Source organism: Mytilus galloprovincialis, chromosome 13 (genome assembly GCF_965363235.1).
Source record: "Mytilus galloprovincialis chromosome 13, xbMytGall1.hap1.1, whole genome shotgun sequence".
NCBI lineage: Eukaryota > Metazoa > Mollusca > Bivalvia > Mytilida > Mytilidae > Mytilus > Mytilus galloprovincialis.
In genome coordinates, this window is record NC_134850.1 from 7,256,293 (window position 1) to 7,282,115 (window position 25,823).

At 31.5% G+C, this 25,823-nt stretch overlaps 1 protein-coding gene across 1 annotated transcript; it reads right to left on the reverse strand.

Annotated features, from left to right (window-relative positions):
* Nucleotides 1-596: 596 nt before the first annotated feature.
* On the reverse strand, nucleotides 597-23,431 carry LOC143056242 (vesicle-associated membrane protein 3-like). The gene is made up of 8 exons (XM_076229329.1): nucleotides 23,287-23,431; nucleotides 21,130-21,174; nucleotides 19,620-19,716; nucleotides 15,283-15,361; nucleotides 14,548-14,627; nucleotides 14,042-14,093; nucleotides 4,226-4,256; nucleotides 597-746 (listed from the first exon to the last, which is right to left on the reverse strand). Coding segments are annotated over exons 1-7 (381 nt in total). The 5' UTR covers nucleotides 23,289-23,431; the 3' UTR covers nucleotides 597-746; nucleotides 4,226-4,230.
* Between the last annotated feature and the right edge of the window lie 2,392 nt (nucleotides 23,432-25,823).

A 25,823-nucleotide genomic window follows, 5' to 3' on the forward strand; every position in this document is an offset into this window, starting at 1 on the left:
ATGAGGGTACAGATGACCCATGAAATTAAATCTTCAACCATTTACATATATTCTAAAGGTGTGAATGCAGACTTTGTCAAAAGCATGAAATTAAATATCCACGAACATGCAAGTTTTCCTCAATCCACGAAAATTGATACCAACAAAAAAATAAATGAATCCACAGTATGCTTCATTGCTAGCAGCAATGATACAAATGTTTTCCTTGTAATATCTTTTGTTGTTCTTATGATTCTTAAATTTTATGTTAAGGACACAAACAGAGTTTTGAAGGGAAAATGTAAAATTGTCAAAATTGTTAGTAAAACCATGATCAGACTATTTCGTAACACTTAAAAGTCAAGTCAAGAATACTTAATTGTATCTTATATAAATATACATAAAAACCATATATTTCATGGACAAAACTCATGTTACTAGCATTGTTTAGTTTAAGAATCCCTAATAAAAACAACATATATTGCATGGACAAAACTCATGCTTCTAGCATTATGTTTAGTTTGAGAATTCCTAACAAAAAACCATATATTGCATGGACAAAACTCATGCTACTAGCTTAATGTTAAGTTTAAGAATCCTTAACAAGGATCACGGAATGTGTAAGACTTTGTTTCATGTAAATCTTTCTAGTGTTATGATTGTAAGATGGAGAGTGAGATGAGATGACTGTTAACAACTATCTACAACAAAATGTTTCTTTTTCCTTTCTTCTCTCCTTTCTCATTTGTTATCCTCCACTGCCCAAACTGAAAAACATAAAATACAGCATTATTTTCAGAACAGAATTGAAATGACTATTCTTGGATTTAAACCCAATATTTCAAGTAATCTATGTTTTACCTCATGCATATAGCAATGAACTCTATAGAAACTTTTACCTTGACATGGACTTATAAATAACAATGGCAGTCAATGATGTTTTTATTATGATGAAATACATGTACATGTCTTCAACTTTCGATTCTCCATTTGAAATTGTTGATCTCATGCATTCATTTCAAATTTATACTAACATGAGCAACACCACAGGAGCCACACGTGGAGTAGGATCTGCTTACCCTTCCAGGGCACCTGAGATCATCCCCAGTTTTGATTGGGTTTGTGTTGCTTAGTCTTTAGTTTAATATGTTGTGTTGTGTGTACTATTGTTTGTCTGTTTGTCTGTTGGTCTTTTTCTTTTATCATTTTTTAACTTACATTTACTTAATTATGTTGCGAATTTAAAAACACTGTTATCTAATTGCATATAACTTGTCATTTACAAAAATGAATTCATTTACTAAAATACAAACATGTTTTGTAATTTAAAATAACACAATTCACAAAATACATTCAAATTTTGTTATATTTAATAAAGACTAACTACCATAACAAAAAGCTACATGTACTCAAAATATACGAACACAAATATACATGCAGCTACTATTGACCTTTGTCAGGTTTACAGAAAAACAACATTCATGTGTTAATCAGCTCACTTGCAACTAGTCAGTTTCAATTTAATTCTTATAACTAGAGTGCATTGTGAAATGTCTTACCGCAGCCTGCTCAACTGATCATGAATGATTTTTATGTTGAGGTTTTACTACCCCTAATTTCAGTCTTTTTTAGTAACTATGACCTTGACAGCAATGACCTTGAGATCAAAAAGAGATCTCCTCTCATCAAATGTGATCAGATAAAAAGTAAGGAAATATGATGTGATAGAAATTGAGGTAACTATCCATCAAAGACCATTGGCAATGGCATGGGTGTGACTTTCAATATTCATGTATCTTGGCAATCTCATATGAGGTTCTAAAGTCATGATCTGGAAACTTGCTTTTCAAGGTTAATTTCAGTAAACATGACCTTGGACTAGAGGGATCTGTGACCAAGTTAGGTTCCAATCACATGTAAGATATTGGAATAGTCAAACTGAAATTCCTTTCCTGCACTAATTTTTGTCTATTTAGTAACTTTGAGCTTGATCTTAGAAGTTAGATGTCTTGACCTCAAAATAAGGATACTTTCTGTCATTATAGCCCTTGATAAATCAATAATATAACTGACCATTTGCAAGAAAACTGGTTAAGAAAATGGCTAACAACTACTGTTAAATGATCTCTGATATAAATAAATAAAAGTGCACAAGTGAAAACTCATAATATTAGAGTGTTATATTGTATAACAGCTATAGGAACTAATCAACAGTCATACATGCATATAAATGACTGTTCATGCATATAATGAAAGATACAGCATAGTTCAAGTGAAGAGTATCAAATTTATGTCATGGCAGGGATCTTTTAAATCTTTAAAATATCATAATTGAAATTTTCTCGGCTTCATGTTTGTGTAATGTTTTGTAAATTTAGTTTCCCCGTCGATAGTTACTTGGTAAGCTTTATGTAGCAACGACTCAGAAAAAGCTGAACTTTTTGGTAATTGGCAACACCATAATTTCGACAAAAAAAAGTGGTGTTGAACCAATTTTAAACTCTATCTGTATCTCATCACAGTAATGTGACTTTATAAACACGTCTGTATAAGTGTTTGTTACAGAATGACAGACAAGGGTAACTGTAAAGATACATGGCCCCGACCACATTGTAGCCTGGCCATGAAAATAAAACTTATCTAAATCAGTTCTCAGTTCTCTCCTGCAACTTTTGATTGAATCAGGGATGCTGAATAAAATTGTCATTTTGAAAAAGGACGGACACTTAGTAATTAAAGCTCACTCAAACTATACCAATATCCAATTGATTTTATTCTATTATTTGATAATGTCAAAATGCACAATTTCATGACATGTTTCCATTTTGTGCTGAACGTACCGTCAGAATTCCTAACAACCATGACCCTACATAATCTTTATTATTCGGCTGCAGGATGAGGCCTACAGTTTACTTGATTGCTTTGTTAAACTGGTGTAATTTTTATGGAATAAGGCCTGATTACTGTAATATATTTTACTCTTCAGAACTGTAGGATTTCCTGGGAAATAATAAACACTGATTGTAACAATATTCGTAAAAAAGTTATTTTGTTTAATTATTTTTATTTCCATATGATTCATTTATCATACACTTTTGTAAAAAGTGTGAAAACATTAAAATACTGCCCTCAGATACTGTAGTGCCATGGTTGTTATCGAGAGAAATAAAAATATAGAAAAGGACAACATCGACAGTAACCTTAGCCAAACTTGTTATACAACCAGACTGCAGGAGAAAAGAAGCAGGACAATATTAATACAGTTAGAGGACATAAGCTGGAAACAACATAGTATAAGGACAATATTAATACAGTTAGAGGTCATAAGCTGGAAACAACATAGTATAAGGATTTCAAAATTTAGTATGAATTACTACAATAGTCTAAGAGAGTTCTGTTTGTGAAAATTTCTAAAAAATATATAATTGACTAGCTAGTATAAACCATGATAAGCAATTTATTTCCCTTATAGCCATACATGTAATATAATCAGAGTTCTAAATAAAATATTTATTTTACATATTTTCAAAGAAAATCAAGGACACATATACATGTCTGTCGGCGCCAAATTAGGCGTTTTATTTTGGAATATATAACATAAACGGAATATTTAAATAAAATTTCAAGAATTCAAGTCCTGGAAAAAATGCAAGTGCATAATTGTAAAACATAGTTTTCTGCAAGTAAGTTCATGAAGTTTAAGGTAGTGACTAGATTTTATTATTATCTATTAAAGATGAAGTGAGGGAAAAGTGATTACACAAAGTGTGGCTAATACATGTAGCCTATTATAGCTCAGTGCTGGCTTTTTCTATAACAAATCTTAAAATGTGCAACATATCTGAAAATTTACATAAATGCCGTTAATTTGCATTAAATTTAATTTGAGGTATAATTTTATTTAATTTTTCCCCATTAAATGAGTAATTTCATTTAAATAATAATATTAATACATGAAATATGGAATGTCTCATCTCTTTGTCTCTTAAAATTTTATTCATATTAAACCCTTCATAAAACAATAAATACACGTACGTTTTACTAGATATCTTAAACAAATGCTGCATAAAAAACTTGTCGTTATTCACGAAACTTATTTATTTCTTAAATTTGTGATGTTATGATAATTATGTGCCAGTATATAAAACCTACAAAACTAAAATCTGGAAAGCAAAAAGAACGACAGAACTCTCCTATTCACAAACAATATTAATATCTACTGTATATACAATGGTGAAAGTCTTACATGTTTTAACCATATGTAGTAGCTACCCATACTGTTGGCATGACAAAAATAAGCAAATGGTTATAGTTGGCATAGGAAACAATAAACACAATGTTTACTTTAGATGGCTAAATGTTATATGTACTTAGGTTTAAACATTCACTTTATAAAAGTATTCATGCTAAGATGCCACATTCACTGTATTAATATAAATTATCAACAGATGGTTTACCAACTTATAAGGTCAATATAATTAAACACTGGTGTGAACAGATTGGAATTTATTTAGATTTCAATCACCATTATTATTGAATTTACCTTTATAATGTAGGGTTAGTGATCAGATACATAATGCAGACTAGGGTTAGTGACCAGAAAAAGAGAGTTCAACATACACAGAAAAAGTCAAAAGAATTATTGTATTAAAATATTGAGAGAAACAAGTTTTAATCAGGATTCTTGGTTAGGCCAAGACTTATCAATTTCATTTCAACAGTTACAAGGATAAATTATATATCTCCTGTCATCTGAAATTATTTTTGTAGTTCTGGCATAGCATCAATGATTATTTTGATGTTTATGTATATCAATGTATGTTAAAAATGCCATTGAAAGTTTCTCTCTATCAGAATTTCTGCAACAACAACAAAATTGGTAAAAATCATCTTTTTAAGGGCAGTAACTTCCAATTGTAGGCCCATAGAATGCTACCATGCTTTGCCATCTAGAAATGTGATATAATGCAATGTGGTTAAGTAATCAAACATAATTCAGTAAACCAGATCTATCCAAGTCATACTATTGACTTCCTTACTATAATATACTCCAACCCTGAAAGGCATCATACATACATTTAACATAAAACTTACCAACAATAATGATAATTATGACTAATATAACAGCTATAAGGATTGCCCACATCTGAAAGTACACAACATCTAATTTACAACATCTAGTTTACAACATCTAGTTTACAACATCTAGTCACAACATCTAAGGTCAAAAGCAGACTTCACTTTTATAAATAGCATCATAGTTTGAAGATGTTTGCTTCTCTTGTCTTTGAATTTTTGTTAAGATATTCGTAATCCTCTGGTTTTATCCATCTAGTTAATTAAGCCCTACTTAATTGTTTATAATTTTTTTACATATAGTTTAAAAATCATATCTATTATTAAAATTCTTGCATTTTTTCATATTTTGAAAGAAAAATGCTGCCAATGTTAATTGTATAAAAAGAGAGAGAATCGTTTCCCGCAAAAAAAATCAATGGCTAATATCTCTAAACCAAACACATGGACCCATGGACCCTTTTTTAAGTTAAGTTATATATATAAACTTTCAATTTTTAACAGTCTTTTAAAAAGCTTGTTATTTAGAAACAGAGTAACAAACATCCTTAATGCATTTCCCCTGATCTAATTTTTACCTAGAATCCTACCAGATATAAACTTAGAAGTTTATCACACGATTAAGTTTGCATTGGTATTGTCCATCAATGTCAGCAAGAAGATACTAGAAAATCAGTATTTCAAATTTTTAAAGCAAACATTTTATGATGGAAGGTTAAAATAAAACACTAGTCATGCTAGTTAATATCTCAAAATGAATTCCAAGGATGTTACTAGAAAGCAACATAAATATGCTGCTGATTGATTTGAGACCAATTTCCTAAAAATAATCTTATTTGATTTATTGATATAGATATCTAAAGATATACAACTACAGGATATTAAAATTTACTTATGATTAGCCATATAGGTGAGCAGTTTCACAAAAAGTTTATCAATGCACTGTTATTAGTTAAATAAAGAGAGACAATTATGTTTGTATTTAATTAAGTGTCCATTTTGTTACATCTTAGCCTAGGACAGGAATTTCATTGCTTCAATATTTATCCATCCTATTTATATAAACTCAATGATAAAAGAAAATAGTTGTAGGCATTTAAAAGATTGATTTAATATTCTAATAGATGTCTAAATGTGTTTGTTTTGTTTTAAAGCTTAAAATATTTAGTGCATAAATTTAAATAATTCTGATTTGATAACCAGATGCTCCGCAGGGCGTAGCTTTATACGACCGCAGAGGTTGAACCCTGAACGGTTGGGGCAAGTATGGACACAACATTCAAGCTGGATTCAGCTCTAAATTTGGATTGTGATTAAATAGTTGACACAGCATAGGTTTCTGACACAGAATGAATGTGTTCTAATGAACTTGAAATTTTTGTTTTCTCTTAGAGCAATTCACTATGCTGTTGAATATTAATCCTCTCAAAACAAGAATGTGTCCTCAGTACACGAATGCCCCACTCGCATTATCATTTTCCATGTTCAGTGGACCGTGAAATTGGGGTAAAAACTCTAATTTGGCATTAAAATTAGAAAGATCATATCATAGGGGACATGTGTACTAAGTTTGAAGTCGATTGGACTTCAACTTCATCAAAAACTACCTTGACCAAAAACTTTAACCTGAAGCGGGACAGACGGACGGACGGACGGACGAACGAACGGACAGACGGACGGACCAGAAAACATAATGCCCCTCTACTATCGTAGGTGGGGCATAAAAATAATTGAAGAAATTTTCTTTTTTATTTATGAAATTTCAAATGAGAAAAATTGAACCCAATTTTTTTAATCACATCCCTCTTTCCCTTATTCCAAAACTAATCTCAATTAAAATTTCTAATGGAGTTTGCAACAATAACTACTCATTTAAATACATCATAAAATATCAAGATGTAAAAAAAACTGCTTGTTATCACTGAATGTTATTTATTATAATTTATCAGTTGGTAGTAAAAAGTGAATATACATTGTATATTGTATATAACAAAGATTTAAGTTGATTCTGGACAAAGAAAGATAACTCCAATTAAAAAAAAATCTTGCTATTGCACAATATTTTGCAATTAGATATTTCTTGCTTACTATTCTGGACAAAGAAAGATAACTCTAATTAAAAAAAAATTTGCTATTTCACAATATTGTGCAATTAGATATTTCTTGCCATTGCGCAATACTGTGCAATTGAAAAGACTTGCTATTGCACAATACTTAATATAATAATTTTAGATCCTGATTTGGACCAACTTGAAAACTGGGCCCATAATAAAAAATCTAAGTACATTTTTGGATTCAGCATATCAAAGAACCCCAAGATTTCAATTTTTGTTGAAATCAGACTAAGTTTAATTTTGGACCCTTTGGACTTTAGTGTAGACCAATTTGAAAACAGGACCAAAAATGAAGAATCTACATACACAGTTAGATTTGGTATATCAAAGAACCAGGGATGGGGTAATTAAAAATGTAATGGTAATTAAGTGTAATGCATTACAATTTTCCATGTAATTGAATGTAATGTGTAATTGAGCATTTTTTTAATTACATGTAATGGTAATTTAATTAATTACATTGAAAAAAGCATGTAATGCTCAATTACTTTTGAATTACATTTCAATTACATGTACCTTTTATGGTGTTACAGTTAAGGATTTGTGTTTAATAATATAAATTGTAAAATTATATATATTTTTCAAATATTAATATCAATGCTTTTTTAATATATGAAGTCTGTAACTTATTCTGAAGTTTTTATATCATTTATTTGACCTACAGATTTTTTTTAATAGTCTTATAATTTAAAAAATGTTTTTAAGAAAGATCTTTAACTAAATAGATTGATAAGTAATAAACACCTTGTTAAACAAACACAATAAAATGTGTCACTGTGAAACATCTTTCTGAGGCAACACTCCTTTTGCGCCAATTACTGTTTTTCAGGGGTATCATTTGCGCCAATTTTTTTTTCTTCAAATGTATCAATTGCGCCAGTTTTCGGAACTCATTTGCGCCAATTTACCTGAACACATATTGATGGTACATATTAAAGATTAATATATATTTAGTATCATTTTTGTCTGAGGGGAAGTCTTGCACATACACATGAGACAGACCCACAAAAGTTAGAGCGTCAAATACTACGAACAGCATGCAAAAGAAAAGCTACAGAAAAAATATCAGAAAGCCTGACCAGCTAAGATCATATGTTCGGAGCTACATGTATTTCATTATGAAGAGGAACATCTACAGAAAAATGACTTGAAGTGCATAAGACAGTCTATGTACTCAGAGAGATGATAACTGTTCCCTGCCCAACCAAAAAGTTCAGTAGAATTTCAAAAAAATTAAGTGAGGTATAGTGATCACAAATAAAGAAGAAGAGTTTGTTTTAGTAAATGATATTGACAGTGGCATTGTTATTCTCGGTTGTGAAGCTAACTTGAAATTTCTTTGTATGCGGGGCAGAAGATGTTTTTGCATACAATACATGGATTCAGGAATGGACATTTAATTGATATTCCACTTTTAGATTGCCTTTTGCCTTCTAAATCAGGAAACTGTAATAGAAAATTTTTTCTGTGTTTAAGGAATGTTTTTCTTTAAATTGGCGCAATCGTATATTTTATTTTTGGCGCAATTGATACCATGTAATTTTAAAACAGGTGGCGCAAACGTAGCATTAGAGAAAAAAAGTTGTGGCGCAAAAGGACGCATTTTTGGCGCAAACGGATCTCTCCCCTTTCTGATACAGTTCATTTAGAATTTAAAATCACTGCATACATATCATTTTGTCAAATAAGTATACACAAAAGGATTATAGAAATAAAAATTAACAGCTGTAAAAACAAACAGCAATTAATCAGATTAAAATGTCCAGGGGCAATGCCACTATTACAGATATTTTATCTAATTTAAATTAGCAAAATATTGCTAATATTTAGACATTATATACATTGTTTGTACTGAAAATTATTTTCAATATTGTGACGAGCACACTTTTTAATATTTTTAAAGTAAAATAAAAAAATATTTTATATTCATTTATAATTTCTTTATTCATATTATGTTTAATTCAAATGAGTTCATTTCTGAGATGTCAAAATACCCCTTGATGTATTGGCAAGTTAATAGGAATAAATTCCCTCTCCTATCAATATAATGATCTTCTAATCATAAAATTTCCATGTCCTGATCAAGTAATATCTTGCACAACATTAGCTCCTGCCGAAAGACTATTTACAATTGCTGTTTTCAGACTAGATATTCAGACTATTTGACAAAACATTAAAATAACTATATTAAATGTTTATCAAATGCAAGGCTTTAACTATGCTTACTTGAATATTTTACACATGCATTATATAAACATGTAAAATATTGTTAAAAAATATCATGATGAAATGTAATGTGTAATTTAATTAATTACTTTAGTAAAGTAATTGTAATTTAATTAATTACATTTCAAAAACTGTGTAATGTGTAATTAGTGTAATTGACCATTTTTGCAATGCAATGTGTAATTTAATTAATTACATTCCAATGTAATTGACCCCAAGTCTGCAACAGGGATGGGGTTGATTACTTTAAAATGTAATCGATTAAATTACAATTACTTTGCTAATAAAATGTAATCGATTACATTTCAATTACACCCTATTTCATATGTAATCGATTACATTAGATTACTTTTCTTTATTGTAATCATGATTACTTTAGATTACTAATGATTACATTGTATATTGCTATATCAAAGTTTTTTTATAATTTTTTATCCGCTTATTTTGGTGACATTTTTTAAAAGCCTTAATTTATTCATCTTTTAAAAGAATTTATAGACAAGACAGTTACAGTTACAGTGTAACATGTGTAATTTGATAATATAGCTATAGACAAGTGTCCTTTCTCTATGTAAAAGATGTAACTTTATTTTTAACTACAAATTGTAACCAACTACCTAATTAACAAAAAAAACTGACAATAAGGAAAAATTAATTAAGTATAGTTTTATTGTTTGTTGGGACATAATTGACACATCCATTTATGTTTTTACAGGCGTTAATCACTACTTCCATTTTTTAAAACAAACAATGGGTGGGCTTGGGTATTAAAATTTCATTGTCTTAATAATGATATAAATAAAGTTAAAAGTGGTTGATTGTCATTATTTGTTTGAAAATTTTTAATACTTGATCTAATTGAAATTAATAGAATTATTGCCAGGTGAAAACCCAAAACAGTTATGTAACTTAGGAAAGATTATACATTTCTCTTTATATTAAGCAACAGTTTATTGTATTGATGAAACTTCTGACGTCACCTATTGTTTACTATGCATATTGTTTGCAATATTTATGCCATATGTATACACTGTACATGTACAAAATGTACTTGTTTATACTGGTGAGCCTTAAGGCTAATAAAGTTAATAAAGAATAAAAATAAGAAAGCACATATTATACCCGAATTTATGGAAAATAAAATTCATTCAATTTTGTCAATAAATGAAACCTGGTTTTAACTTCCATTTTGAATTAAGTGGGCTTATATATTTATGCCGACCGTCAAAGTCAAATAGGAACTAAATGTTTTCTGCATTTGAATTTCAATGTATTTATGTAAAAATATTGGGTAAACTAATATGAAATTGGAGTTAATATCAGAAGTTTTCAATCAAGGAAAACAAATGCTTTCAAGGCATATTCTTTTATCATTTGAGCTCAATTTCACAAAGAAATATAGGACAGTAAATTTCTTTTTGTAAACTGTTAAAACAAAATAAAACACTTGATGATCACATTAAACAAGGTCCCATCATTGTGATTACTAGTTTCATGATTTTTCATTCAAGCTTTACATTTCTTATTTTCATCTTGTCTATCAAAAACTATTTTCATATTTATACAAGATTTGTAATCATCAAGTAATCTTATGAATGTAATCTTAAAGTAATCTAAAAGTAATCATGATTACACCTGTTTTTTGCCATGTAATCGATTACATTACGATTACTTGTAATCAGAAATGGCATGATTACTGATTACATAGGATTACACTGCAAAATGTAATCGATTACAGCTGATTACGATTACTGATTACGATTACCCCATGCCTGGTCTGCAAAGAACCCCATTTATTCAAATTTTGATGAAATCAAACAAAGTTTAATTTTGGACCCCGATTTGGTACAACTTGAAAACTGGGCCAATAATCAAGAATCTAAGTACATTTTTAGATTCAGCATATCAAAGAACCTAACTGATTCATTTTTTGTCAAAATCAAACTAAGTTTAATTTTGGACCCTTTGGACCTTAATGTAGACCAATTTGAAAACGGGACCAAAAGTTAAGAATCTACATACACAGTCATGACAGTTAGATTCGGCATATCAAAGAACCCCAATTATTCAATTTTGATGAAATCAAACAAAGTTTAATTTTGGACCCTTTGGGCCCCTTATTCTGTTGGGACCAAAACTCCCAAAATCAATACCAACCTTTCTTTTATGGTCATAAACCTTGTGTTTAAATTTCATAGATTTCTATTTACTTATACTAACGTTATGGTGCGAAAACCAAGAAAAATGCTTATTTGGGTCCCTTTTTGGCCCCTAATTCCTAAACTGTTGGGACCTAAACTCCCAAAATCAATACCAACCTTCCTTTTGTAGTCATTAACATTGTGTTTAAATTTCATTGATTTCTATTTACTTAAACTAAAGTTATTGTGCGAAAACCAAGAATAATGCTTATTTGGGCCCTTTTTTGGCCCCTAATTCCTAAACTGTTGAAACCTAAACTCCCAAAATCAATCCCAACCGTTCTTTTGTGGTCATAAACCTTGTGTCAAAATTTCATAGATTTCTATTAACTTAAACTAAAGTTATAGTGCGAAAACCAAGAAAATGCTTATTTGGGCCCTTTTTGGCCCCTAATTCCTAAAATGTTGGGACCAAAACTCCCAAAATCAATACCAACCTTCCTTTTGTGGTCATAAACCTTGTGTTAAAATTTCATAGATTTCCATTCACTTTTACTAAAGTTAGAGTGCGAAAACTAAAAGTATTCGGACGCCGGACGACGACGACGACGACGACGCCAACGTGATAGCAATATACGACGAAAAATTTTTCAAATTTTGCGGTCGTATAAAAACATTCTAAAGCATGAATAAACACAACATTTACAAGCAAGAATCATGGTAAAAGCAGTATTTCTATTTGATTTGTCATCTGCTTAACCTTTTTTTAAACCTATATACATTGTGCATGTATACTGTGGATTCATTTATTTTCGTTGGTACCAATTTTCGTGGATTAAGGAAAACTTGCATATTAGTGGATATTTAATTTCCTGGTTTTGATGAAGTCTACATACAAGAACCAAGAAATCCAGGAATATTGGTATCCAACAAAAATTAATGAATCCAGAGTAGGCTTCAAAGAAGATATAATTACAGTGAGATTCCAATCCAAATAAGAAATTACAAACTTATCAAACTAAAATACAAATTCAGATTCATAACCTAAATGGTTATAACAGGCAATGACAGGTCCATCAGCAATTAGTATTACCACAGCTCAACTATTTTCCAACAGCGATTCAGGGGAGGATCCAGCCAATTTAAAAAGAGGGGGTTCCCAACCCAGGATAAAGGGGGGTTCCAACTATATGTCCCCATTAAAATGCATTGATCGGCCAAAAAAAAGGGGGGGTTCCAATCCCCAGACCCCCCTGGATCTGCCAATGAAATTGAGATTAAAATAAAAAGCTTTAAGGCAGAATGGTTTAAATTTGGAAGAACAAGGTCATTTCAAGGAGATTTTTTTTCACAGTACATAAAATCTTTACATATTGAGAAAACTAGATATCATTGAGATGGGAGCCATCTCTGTGGGCCCCGCTGTGAATAATGTGCATTAAAAAATTGTATCTTTACCATAGGACATGGGTTTGTCAACTGAAATCAAAGTTTTGACCTTGAACTTTGACCTAGGAAGTTGTAGATAAATTTTGACACACCCTTTGGTGTTGGTTTATAAACATTTAAAGTATAAACTTTGAAATGATAACGGCTCTCAAGATATAGAGCGGACACGATCTTTACCATAGGACATGGGGTTGTCAACTGAAACCAAAGTTTTTGACCTTGACCTTTGACCTAGGAAGTTGCACATAAATTATAACACACCCTTTGGTGTTGGTTTATATACATGTCAAGTATAAACTTTGAAATGATAACTGTTCTCAAGATATAGAGCGGACACAATCTTTACCATAGGACATGGGGTTGTCAACTGAAACCAAAGTTTTTGACCTTGAACTTTGCCCTAGGCAGTCGTTCATAAATTATGACACACCCTCTGGTGTTGGTTCATATACATGTCAAGTATAAACTTTGAAATCATAACGGTTCTCAAGATATAGAGCGGACACGATCTTCACCACAGGACACAGGGTTGTCAACTGAAACCAGTTTTTTTACCTTGACCTTTGACCTAGGAAGTTGTACATACATCATGACACGCCCTCTGGTGGTGGTTAATAAACATGTAAAGTATAAAGTATGAAATCATAATGGTTCTCTAGATATGGAGCGGACACAAAGTGTTACGGACGGACGGACGAATGGACGGACAGACTGATCACTATAGGGGACCCGCCTTTGGCGGGGCCCTAATAATACCATGTCTATTTTTTTTTTATAAAACTATATTTTAAAAAATATTTTATTAAAATAACGTTCATATCATCTTTTAAAAACTTTGCTTGATAATTAAAACTTATTCTTGTAATTTCAACAAATATTTTATAAAATGTCTTTCATATCATCCTAAAACTTATATTAATTAACTAAATATCTTATTTCTTTTTCAATATAAACAAGTATGCAACAGTTACACTTCTACAATAAAATATGGTGATTGTATTTTTAGACAACATGAAATTCACAACACTTTACAACATCTAGGGGGAGATAACTCACCAATGATAATTATGACAATTATTCCTATTATACTACCCAAAATTATCATCATCTGTAAAAAGTACACAGTTAACATTCAAAAATGATAAAAAATTATGAAGGGCAAAAACTCCAATAATATGTATAAGGCACTGCTATAAGGGATCAATTGACAATTTCATTCATGTTTATAAATTATATCTTATTCAAACAGATATAATGCAATATGGTTAAGTAATCAAACAGGATTAAAAATTGTTATCCTATGGGGTCCTTCACATACAAAAACTAAAAATTGTCCTTCATACTCTTTGTGAATCTTTTAAATTCAAATGCATGTTTATAAGAATATCAGCCCTCACATTTCATTGAGAACAGGGATAAATATCTTTATTAAGGGCTATCAGATTATCACAAAGAACACAGCAACTTTGATTTATATCTTCAGCTTTACTTATTTATTGGAGCACTTCGCTGCCAAAACAATGAAAACAATATATTTTATAAATTAAATTTGTTTTTGATACCTTGCAGTTTTTCCACCAAAATTTTCGCTTCAATTTCCCTGCACTTGCTTCAAATTGTGAAGCTCCTTGCTGTAATGCCTCTGAAAATATGATAAACATTACTAACAAACAAGTTTATATTCTCATTCTGTCAGTTATAGCCAAGCTAACCTTGTTTTTAATTGTCACACCACTGTTGCAGATTAGAAGATTTGGTGCTAGCAAAGTAACCATGCCATATTCTGTGTGTGACTGCCAATATAAGGAGCCTGTAATTAAGTGGTTGTCGTTTGTTGCACGATATCATAGCCAGGCTATTAGTTTTCTAGTCTGAATTGTTTTACATGTTATTTCAGGGCCTTTTAAAAACTAAATTCATACCATGCTTACTATTTGTGGACAATGACGTCCTGTATTTGTTACAATTAGCATGAATGAAATTTATAAATTCTAATGTTTTGAGATTTCAGTCTTGTTTGACCACGTTCTGTGTCTACTTTCCTTTCTACATGTACATGTATCATGGATAAGAACAATAAATGTGGAATGTATCCATGGGACACAAATGATGCCCCTGCTTGAGCTAAGGGGTCACCAGTAAACTTAATTTGCGACCATCAAATCACCAATTGATGCTGTCAGCGCTTAAAATACAATAGTTATTTCCTAAATGGCATAAACCTTATACATCATAAAAGGCAATAATAAAACAAAGTAAAAGATAATGGACATTCTACTTCTATTATAATCTTTTACCTGCTCTGTCATCTAACTCTGAGATTTTTGTATCTCTCTCCAGAACTTTGTCTACATTTACTCTCATAATATCCACAACCTGGAATAAATGTTCAAATATTGTACATTTGTAAATATAGAGTGCAATACTATTGTAGCTACCCCATGAAAAGCGTACTTGAGGGTGAACCAACTTGATCAAACAAAGGATTTTCAGCTATGTCAGAGGTGCTCTCACCATTTTTTGGCAGACTAAAAAGTTATGAAAAGATAGCAATTTTTCAATTTGTAAAAGACATAACTCTAGAATAGTAACAGTGACAACACAAACATTTAAATTTGATCTGTGTATTGTGGTAATAAGCATTGTGTATAAGTTTCATCATATTTGGTTGAGGCAAACTATATATATATCAGGGCTTCCAAAACGGTCATATATTCCGGTCATTTGTATAATGTCCGGTAAAAGTCCGACTGGGCAAAGCATGAAACGGTCAAATTCTTTTTAGTTTTCAAGGCTTTTTCGGTCATTTTTACACAATTCACGATCTTTTTGACCCAACCTTTTGCCTTTAACATCAACACATTTCCGGTCATAAATGTGACATGATGATTAATTACTATCAAAACAACACCTACTTCAATACTTTCTAATTTTAATCACGGCTAATTAGTAGTTGGACAGCTGAAATCTACCTGTTCAGGTGACAGGTGAACTAAGTTCAGTACTGGACATCGTTAAATTGATCGGTTTATTCACAATTATTTTCTTAAATTTCAGCGGTTTGTATCTAATTGATTTAGTCCAAAAGATTAAAATTCTTAGAAATTAGTTTATCAACATGATCTGATGAAAATTTTTAAAAGGTTTTAAATAAAAAAAGCGTCAGAACTACGTCGTATGAACTAGAACACGTGTGCGCATGTGCACAGGTGGGAAATTTAATAATGCACCCCACATTTCTTCAAAAATGCTAAAATTATCATTGATACCTGTATCTAACGTTCAATTCAAGTATTTTGTTGAAGAAATAACGTGGAAAGAGCTTCTTCTCTCAGTCGTGCTTTGTTAACGTACACGGATTTTATGTATCCGTTTATGGTCCATGTTTTACCATTGTCAAGTCAACGTCCGGTTGAAAACAAAAGTCATGTTTTTGACATTGTCATTTTGCACAATAAAAAGTCTAAGGCAGATATGGAGCTCAGAAATGAGCACGCTGATGTGCACACTTTGAATGATGCACTGCCAATTTAACAGTTACATCCGAACACCAAATTCATATCATATCAAAGTAAAGTTTAAAATCGTTTTTTTTTTAATGTAATGTCAATCATTGGAATGGCCATCTGATTACCATAATTGCCTTTTGTGACTAAGTCTTAAGGGATTAAAATCGGGATCAGATATGAAATGTCCGGCTGTCTCAAATATTTTTTGGAAGCCCTGATATATATATAAAATTAGAGAACGGAAATAATTTTTTTTAGCAATTTTTCCATTTGCAGGCAGGCAGTAGGGAGAGGGAGCATAAAAAAAACATATCACTGTGAAGATAAAATTTAAATCCAGCTCATAATAAAATAAAGTAGGTGATGTAATCTGGTCAAGCTGCACAATCAGGAACAGACGAAATAGTAATCATGTGTCGCCTAACAGGTATAATTAGAAAGTGTATGCTTGTCAGATATGATGGGTAATATGCTCCTGTCAGAGTGTGGCAAGGGACATGAATACTTTATAATTATTGGAATAATTAAACAATACTACAAGTTCTACATTACATGTATCTGAGTACATTGTATACCTCAGGCCAGGGATGGGGTAATTAAAAATGTAATGGTAATTAAGTGTAATGCATTACAATTTTTCATGTAATTGAATGTAATGTGTAATTGAGCATTTTTTTAATTACATGTAATGGTAATTTAATTAATTACATTGAAAAAAGCATGTAATGCTCAATTACTTTTGAATTACATTTCAATTACATGTACTTTTATGGTGTTACAGTTAAGGATTTGTGTTTTATAATATGAATTGTAAAATTATATATATTTTTCAAATATTAATATCAATGCTTTTTTAATATATGAAGTCTGTAATTTTTTCTGAAGTTTTTATATATTTTATTTGACCTACAGATTTTTTTTTAATAGTCTTATAATTTAAAAAATGTGATAATCATATATATTAGGGTTGTTCAATTTTTAAGAAAGATTTTTAACTAGTTAAATAGATTGATAAGTAATAAACACCTTGTTAAACACAAACAATGAAATGTGTCACTGTGAAACATCTTTCTGGGACAGTTCATTTAGAATTTAAAATCACTGCATACAATTATTTTGTCAAATTAGTATACACAAAAGGATTATAGAAATAACAAGAATGTGTCCTCAGTACACGAATGCCCCACTCGCACTATCATTTTCCATGTTCAGTGGACCGTGAAATTGGGGTAAAAACTCTAATTTGGCATTAAAATTAGAAAGATCATATCATAGGGAACATGTGTACTAAGTTTGAAGTCGATTGGACTTCAACTTCATCAAAAACTACCTTGACCAAAAACTTTAACCTGGAGCGGGACAGACGGACGAACAGACAGACAGACAGACGGACGAACGGACGCACAGACCAGAAAACATAATGCCCCTCTACTATCGTAGGTGGGGCATAAAAATTAACAGCTATAAAAACAAACAGCAATTAATCAGATTAAAATGTCTAGGGGCAATGCAACTATTACAGATATTTTATCTAATTAGCAAAATATTGCTAATATTGAGACATTATATACATTGTTTGTACTAAAAATTATTTTCAATATTGTGACAAGCACTTTTTGATATTTTTAAAGTAAAATAAAAAAAAATATTTTAAATTCATTTATAATTTCCTTATTCATATTATGTTTAATTCAAATGAGTTCATTTCTGAGATGTCAAAATACCCCTTGATGTATTGGCAAGTTAATAGGAACAAATTCCCTCTCCTATCAATATAATGATCTTCTAATAAAAAAACTTCCATGTCCTGATCAAACAATATCTTGTACAACATTAGCTCCTGTGGAAAGACTATTTACAATTGATGTTTTCAGACCAGAGAGATTCAGACTAATTGACAAAACATTAAAAAAACTATATTAAATGATTATCAAATGCAAGGCTTAAACTCTGCTTACATGAAAATTTTACACATGTTTATCATGTTTATATAAACATGTAAATTATTGTTAAACAAGAATGTGTCCTTAGTACACGAATGCCCCACTCGCACTATCATTTTCCATGTCCAATGGACCGTGAAATTGGGGTAAAAACTCTAATTTGGCATTAAAATTAGAAAGATCATATCATAGGGAACATGTGTACTAAGTTTGAAGTCGATTGGACTTCAACTTCATCAAAAACTACCTTGACCAAACACTTTAACCTGGAGCGGGACAGACGGACGAACAGACGGACGCACGCACAGAACAGAAAACATAATGCCCTTCTACTATCGTAGGTGGGGCATAACAAGAATGTGTCCTTAGTACACGAATGCCCCACTAGCACTATCATTTTCCATGTCCAATGGACCGTGACATTGGGGTAAAAACTCTAATTTGGCATTAAAATTTAAAAGATCATATCATAGGGAACATGTGTACTAAGTTTGAAGTCGATTGGACTTCAACTTCATCAAAAACTACCTTGACCAAAAACTTTAACCTGGAGCGGGACAGACGGACGAACGGACGAACAGACGCACAGACCAGAAAACATAATGCCCCTCTACTATCGTATATCGATAGTGGTGGGGCATAAAAATATCATGATGAAATGTAATGTGTAATTTAATTAATTACTTTAGTAAAGTAATTGTAATTTAATTAATTACATTTCAAAAACTGTGTAATGTGTAATTAGTGTAATTGACCATTTTTGCAATGTAATGTGTAATTTAATTAATTACATTCCAATGTAATTGACCCCAAGTCTGCCGGCTCAGGCTCAACGACTTGTGCTCGAGTCTGTTGAAGCCTTTTACTGGACTGATATGGCTGTTGTGGGGGTCCACCTGAACCAGCTGTTCCTGCATACCCGGACCGTTCTACAATACCTACTTACCTCATCGACTTGTGCTTGTGTCTGTTGAAGCCTTTTACTGGACTGATATGGCTGTTGTGGGGGTCCACCTGAACCAGCTGTTCCTGCATACCCGGACCGTTCTACAATACCTACTTACCTCATCGACTTGTGCTTGTGTCTGTTGAAGCCTTTTACTGGACTGATATGGCTGTTGTGGGGGTCCACCTGAACCAGCTGTTCCTCCATACCCGGACCGTTCTACAATACCTACTTACCTCATCGACTTGTGCTTGTGTCTGTTGAAGCCTTTTACTGGACTGATATGGCTGTTGTGGGGGGCCACCTGAACCAGCTGTTCCTCCATACCCGGACCTTAAATACACAAATCAGATTGGTTAGGACTTAAATGACGAAGGTTAGTAAGAATAGGTCCACTGTCAGATTTGAGGGGTATCTATATTCCAAGACATAGAAAAAATACTAGTAAAAGGCAGTATGAAGATTGTTCATGTAGCCAAGCCAGGCTCATTTCATAGCAAGAACACAATTTCTAAATACTTCCCTACACTGTACGAATATTGGTTTTATCCTGCTATTAAACTCTGAAATGAAATGAATACCTTTTTTCATCCTAATCATGCTTTTGATGAATTTGTTAATGAATGAATGCTGTAATCTGTCGGTGTGACCCAAGTATTTTGAATATCAAGAATCAGTACTCCCTGTGTGACAGTAGCTGATCTCCATTTATTATTCAAAGTTCAAAAAGTGTAATCTTCAGCACAATTAACAGATATATATTTTACATAAAATTGTATTGCTTTTTAACAATGTTAAAAATCTTTTGCAAATATCAGATCCATGCATAAAGGCATGATAAAATGAAGTTCACTGTATTACAACAAATAATATTCATAATAAAGCATCATGCAAAACACATTTTGTGCAAATCAAAAAAATTGTACTATATTTAAATACAATTTTATCCTGTTCACTCTGTGAGTAAGAAGTGTTTCATGCAAAACTTTAAACAACATTTAAGATAAAAATGTTACAAATTACAATGAAGTAGCAGGGCATGCACTAAACATTTTGAGTTAGTGTCTGAAAACTGGAATAATCCCCCTTTTTCTAATGAATAAAACCCCATATTTGTACATCATGTACATGTAACTAGAAAATGTAAAATCTGAAATTTATAAAATTTGAAAACAACAGAAAGGTAAACTCGAAAATTTATAAAAATTGAATTGGAGCTCGTCAATATAAACAATTCACTTAAGTTTCTTGTAAATTTGTAAATTGGTGAAAATGTTTTTGAGTTATTGTCAAAAAAACTGGGAAATCCCCCTTTTTGTAATGAATATATATAAGACCCCAAAACTCATACAGTTTCAAATGTACAAATCTAAAATTTATAAAAAAAACAAAACAAAAGGGAGCTCATGTCAATAGATATAAACAATTAACTTGATTTATAGATTTATTCTACAGTTGTGACAGCCAAATATCATCAATATCAATCTAAATCATGTACATGTATTTTTGTGATTTTACTTTTTTTTTACATGTAAATAGACTTACATGAAAATTGTACATTGACATTGTACATGTAGTACATGTTGTATCTGAAAGTGATAAACATGATAAACAAATTGAAATATTCAATAAAATATAAAAGTTCTACAATGGAACTTACAACAAAAAAACACAAATATAAACATATACATGTATGTTTGAATAATTAAAAAATAATACAAGCTCACAACATTGATTGACACTTACGCTGGGGGTCCACCCGGTACTGATTGAGTATTTTGAGGAGCAGACCTGTTCAAATGATATTCAAATTAAGATAATAAAGAGTGTTTATGTTTTGAAGTTTCTGTTCCAGTCTGTACTGATGCTCTAGACTAGTAAGAATTTGCAATACTTTGTTGTAAAGATAAAACAGTTAGAATATTGGGCTGTGGAAAAAATATGAGCACATACTGGTCAGTGTTGGATCCGTCAAAAATGAATCTAGCTAATGTTGTGGTAACTGTTGTTCACAAGACATACATGTATATAATGAAAATGCTAGATGTGTTACAACATTATCCAGTCAGATGATCTGTAAGAAATGCGAAGTCATAGAGATAGTCAGACACTAAAATCTGTATACAAAACCATGACCAAATCATCATGATCAATTTCATTGACAGCTCTGAAATTCATGGACTTTTTGGTTAATTTCCTAAGTTGCAATACATCTGACCCGTCAGAACTGCCAAGTTTTCATAAAGCAAATGTGCTAGATTTTGCCCAAATACTTAAACAGTAAAGATGAAAGGGAAAAATAAAATTGATCCAAGGAAAATGCCGCCAGTTAAACATTAAAATGTGTGAGTCTCAAGTTATTAATCTGTGAAATATGGCAGCCTTATTATGTTATTACCTCATAATAAGAAATTATTGTTTTTGATGACATTGTTTTTGTAATTGTATCATAATAAACAACACTTGATTGGTCATGTTGGTGTTTTTATGTTTTTTACATGCAATGCATGAAATTTTTATAACTCTAAATTAAATTTAAGAGCAGAAACTCTCAATCAGAATTGCTATGACTTTTCTTTCTGCTCAATCATATTTATGTCTTCATCTATGTATTACTTGGCATCATAATAGATGATTGTCTTTCATGGAATCGACAAATAAACAAAGTATATGTACTGTGATTAGTACTAGACTAGGTTTACTAAATCGATTGAAGCATTATATTCCACAAAAAGGTTTATGTTTATTATATAATGGATATGTACTTCCTCTTTTTGATAATTGTCATGATTGTTGTACAATATGGACTGAAACATGTCATCTAAATATGGAAAAAATGTTAAAATTGCAAAAAAGGGCAGCCAGAATAATTCTTAACAAATCATATGACACACCATTAAAAACTTTATTTAAACAATTAGGATGGTTAACTTTTCAATCAAGAATCACATATCACAAAGGAGTATAAGTGTGTAAATAGTCTTGCACCTGATTATCTTTGTCAATTATTTAATAATAACCAAAATGTTAATGCAAGATATTCTTTGCGTTCATCAGACAATAACCATGATAATTGTCTTTTCATACCACGTCCGAGAACAAATTTTATGAAAAAAAAAACGTTTCAATATTCCGGTACAGTTCTTTGAAACAGTATTCCTGTTCAAATACACTGTCTTCATGGGTTGTACCATAAAATAAAAAAGATAGAAACGATAGAACAGTTCAAACAAAGTTTTTATAATTTCTTGTTTAAACTAAAAATGCAATTATCAGATGAAATTTACCTATTAAATAAAAGTCCATATATTTAGTTTGTACATCTGACATTAACAAATGTCTCCACTGTGTATAAAAGCCTAAACAGGATTCTACACGTACCAAAACAGATACAGATAAGTTCATGAACCTATTCTGTATGTTTTTCGCCTTTTGTTTTTGCATAAAACAATGTAAAAAGTATTTATATGTAAATGTAGTATATATTATATTATTGTATATTTTGAATTATTCAGAGGGCATCAGGGGAGATCAGTATTGTACTAACTGATTTTACCCTATTTAAATAAAGTATTTATTATTATTATTATTATTATTCAAAATGGAAATTGGGAATTTTTTTTTGTAGGCACCTTTTTTGTATTGTTTTGTAAATACTTAATAGTAGTTTATTTTAGTTGATATTCCTTATGTGTTTACAATTTGAAACACTGTCTTCATGGGTTGTACCCTAACAATTATAACATGTAACTGAGTGTCATTTTTTTTATACGGAAATCGACCCAACAGCCGGATTCAGGATTCTGGTGGTGTGATGCAGACAGCTTCAACTCCATACATAATTTCTTGGGAAATCGGCATGCGATTATAATATTACATGACAAAAACACTCTCTATACTCACATGGTGCTATAGGTTATCTGTTTGCAGTGCTACAGTACTAACTGATGCCAACTGCATAAATATTACAAGCGGTCAATGTAAATTTATTGAGGAAAAATGGCGAATAAATTTACTGACGTCATTATCCGGGAAGTTGTATCATCTCTGTCACTCGAACGATTGGATCTAAGGTATTTTTTACATGAAGCGTTTTTGAGATACAGATTGTTCTAAATATAGAAAAGAGTCAACGTCATTCATTCATGCATTATGAGGGGGTACAGATGGAATCTCTTTAACATTATTAATTATTTATGGAAAAGAAAGCACTAATATACTCAAAAGGTGTTGATGGCATATATGAAAACAAAATAACACATTACATAATATACCGCAAAAATAAAAAGACATGAATTCAGGGATATATAATAAAATGCTTCACTGAGAGCAGCCTGATACGCCCGCAGTTCTAAGTAAGTTGAACCCTAAGTTTGGACACAATAATATTCAAGCTTGATACTGTCTGAATTTGGATTGTGATAAATTTTGACATAATATAGGTTTCTGACACTAAGTAAATGTGGTTGAAGGTCTTAAAAATCTATTGTGCATTACTGTACAATTGGAGATTTCTTGATATTTTTCTAAACATTTTAATTTCAAAAATTTGCAGAAAAAAATATTAACCCTCCACCCTCTTGGAGTAATTATCCCCAAACTCAACCCTACACTTCCCTTTGAGGTATAGAACCTACACATAAACACAAGTTGTTGTAAAAAAGTAAAACTAGTAAAATGCTTGTTTTTGGCCCCTATATATATAATTCCTGAACGTTTGGAGCAATTGTAACAGTAAATTCGGTCCGGTAGTAAAATGTGTCCACCAGACATTTTTTCCTAGTTAATCAAGTCCATGTCCATGATTTTACTAGGAAAAGAAGTCCTAGGACAAATGTTCCTAGGAAAATAAGTCCATACCTAGTAAAATACTTTGGATGACACAGGCTTAGTACAATTAATTGAAAATCCAACAAGAAAGGACAATATATTAGATCTCATGATAACAAACTTACCAAACCAGGTCCCACGAATTGAAATCATGCCGGGAATCTCAGACCATGACATTGTCTTTATAGAATTCAAATTAACACCATCTAAACTAAAACAAACACCAAGAAATGTGCCGATTTACAACAAGGCAAATTGGGAAACAATGAAAAAAGAAGTAATTAACTTACAACATACTATACAGGAAAAGGTTAATACACACACTGTTGATGAACTGTGGCTAGAATTCAAAACAAAACTCAATGAACTAGTCAGTGAGCATATTCCACACAAAAAGCTAACTACAAAAAATAAAACCCCATGGGTAACATTTGAAACAAGAAAATTAATGAAAAAGAGAGACAGACTCTATAAAAAGATGAAAAAGATGACTACAGTGGCATAACATCACTTAAGCAGAATGGGAAACTTATTACTGACACCCAAACAAAAATCTGACGCACTCAACAGGCAGTTTCAATCAGTTTTCTCAGAACCAAACAAAATCACTGCTACTGAATTTGAAAACAATCAATACATGCAACAGAAAACAGCGTACCCTACCATGCCTGACATAAATATCACCATCCAAGGTATCTCAAAATTACTTCTAAATTTAAATCCATCCAAGGCAAGTGGACCAGACGAACTTAAGCCACGTCTCCTTAGGGAGTTAGCACATGAAATTTCACCAATACTATGCCTTATATACCAAAAATCATTAGACACTGGCGAAGTCCCTACTGACTGGCGTACTGCACATGTTTCACCCATCTATAAGAAAGGTTCCAAATATAATCCAGAGAATTATAGACCTATTTCTTTGACATGTATATGTTGTAAACTTATGGAACATGTTGTAGTTAGCGCAATCATGACACACGCAGACAAACATAACATCCTGTATCCCCTACAACACGGCTTTCGAAAAAACAGATCTTGTGAAACTCAACTTTTGGAATTTGTAGATGATGTCACTAAAAATATGGAAAACTCAAAACAAACAGATGTACTTATAATGGATTTCTCCAAAGCTTTTGATAAAGTCAGTCATAACTTGTTAACACACAAATTAAATTATTATGGGATACAGGGGAAAACAAATGCATGGATACAGGGCTTCTTATCATGTCGTACCCAAGCAGTCATTCTAGAGGGCGAGACTTCAGGCTATGTCCCTGTAAAGTCCGGAGTGCCTCAAGGATCTGTTCTGGGCCCAAGTCTGTTTTTATTTTATATTAACGACATACCGGTTGGGCTAAATTCCACCATACGCCTATTTGCAGATGACACCATTGCATATCTGGTAATAAAATCAAACAGTGATTGCGAAACCCTTCAAAAAGATGTCACCGGGGAAATATGGTGACTTGTCGGGTCGTGTAACAAGAGCCTGACTGAATGGCCTCTTGTTACTGAAACTGTGTGGTGCACCTGATCACACAACGAACGATTGCTGTGAATAGCAATGAAAACTCTGAACTCTGAAACTCTGGTGAAAACTAACTTCT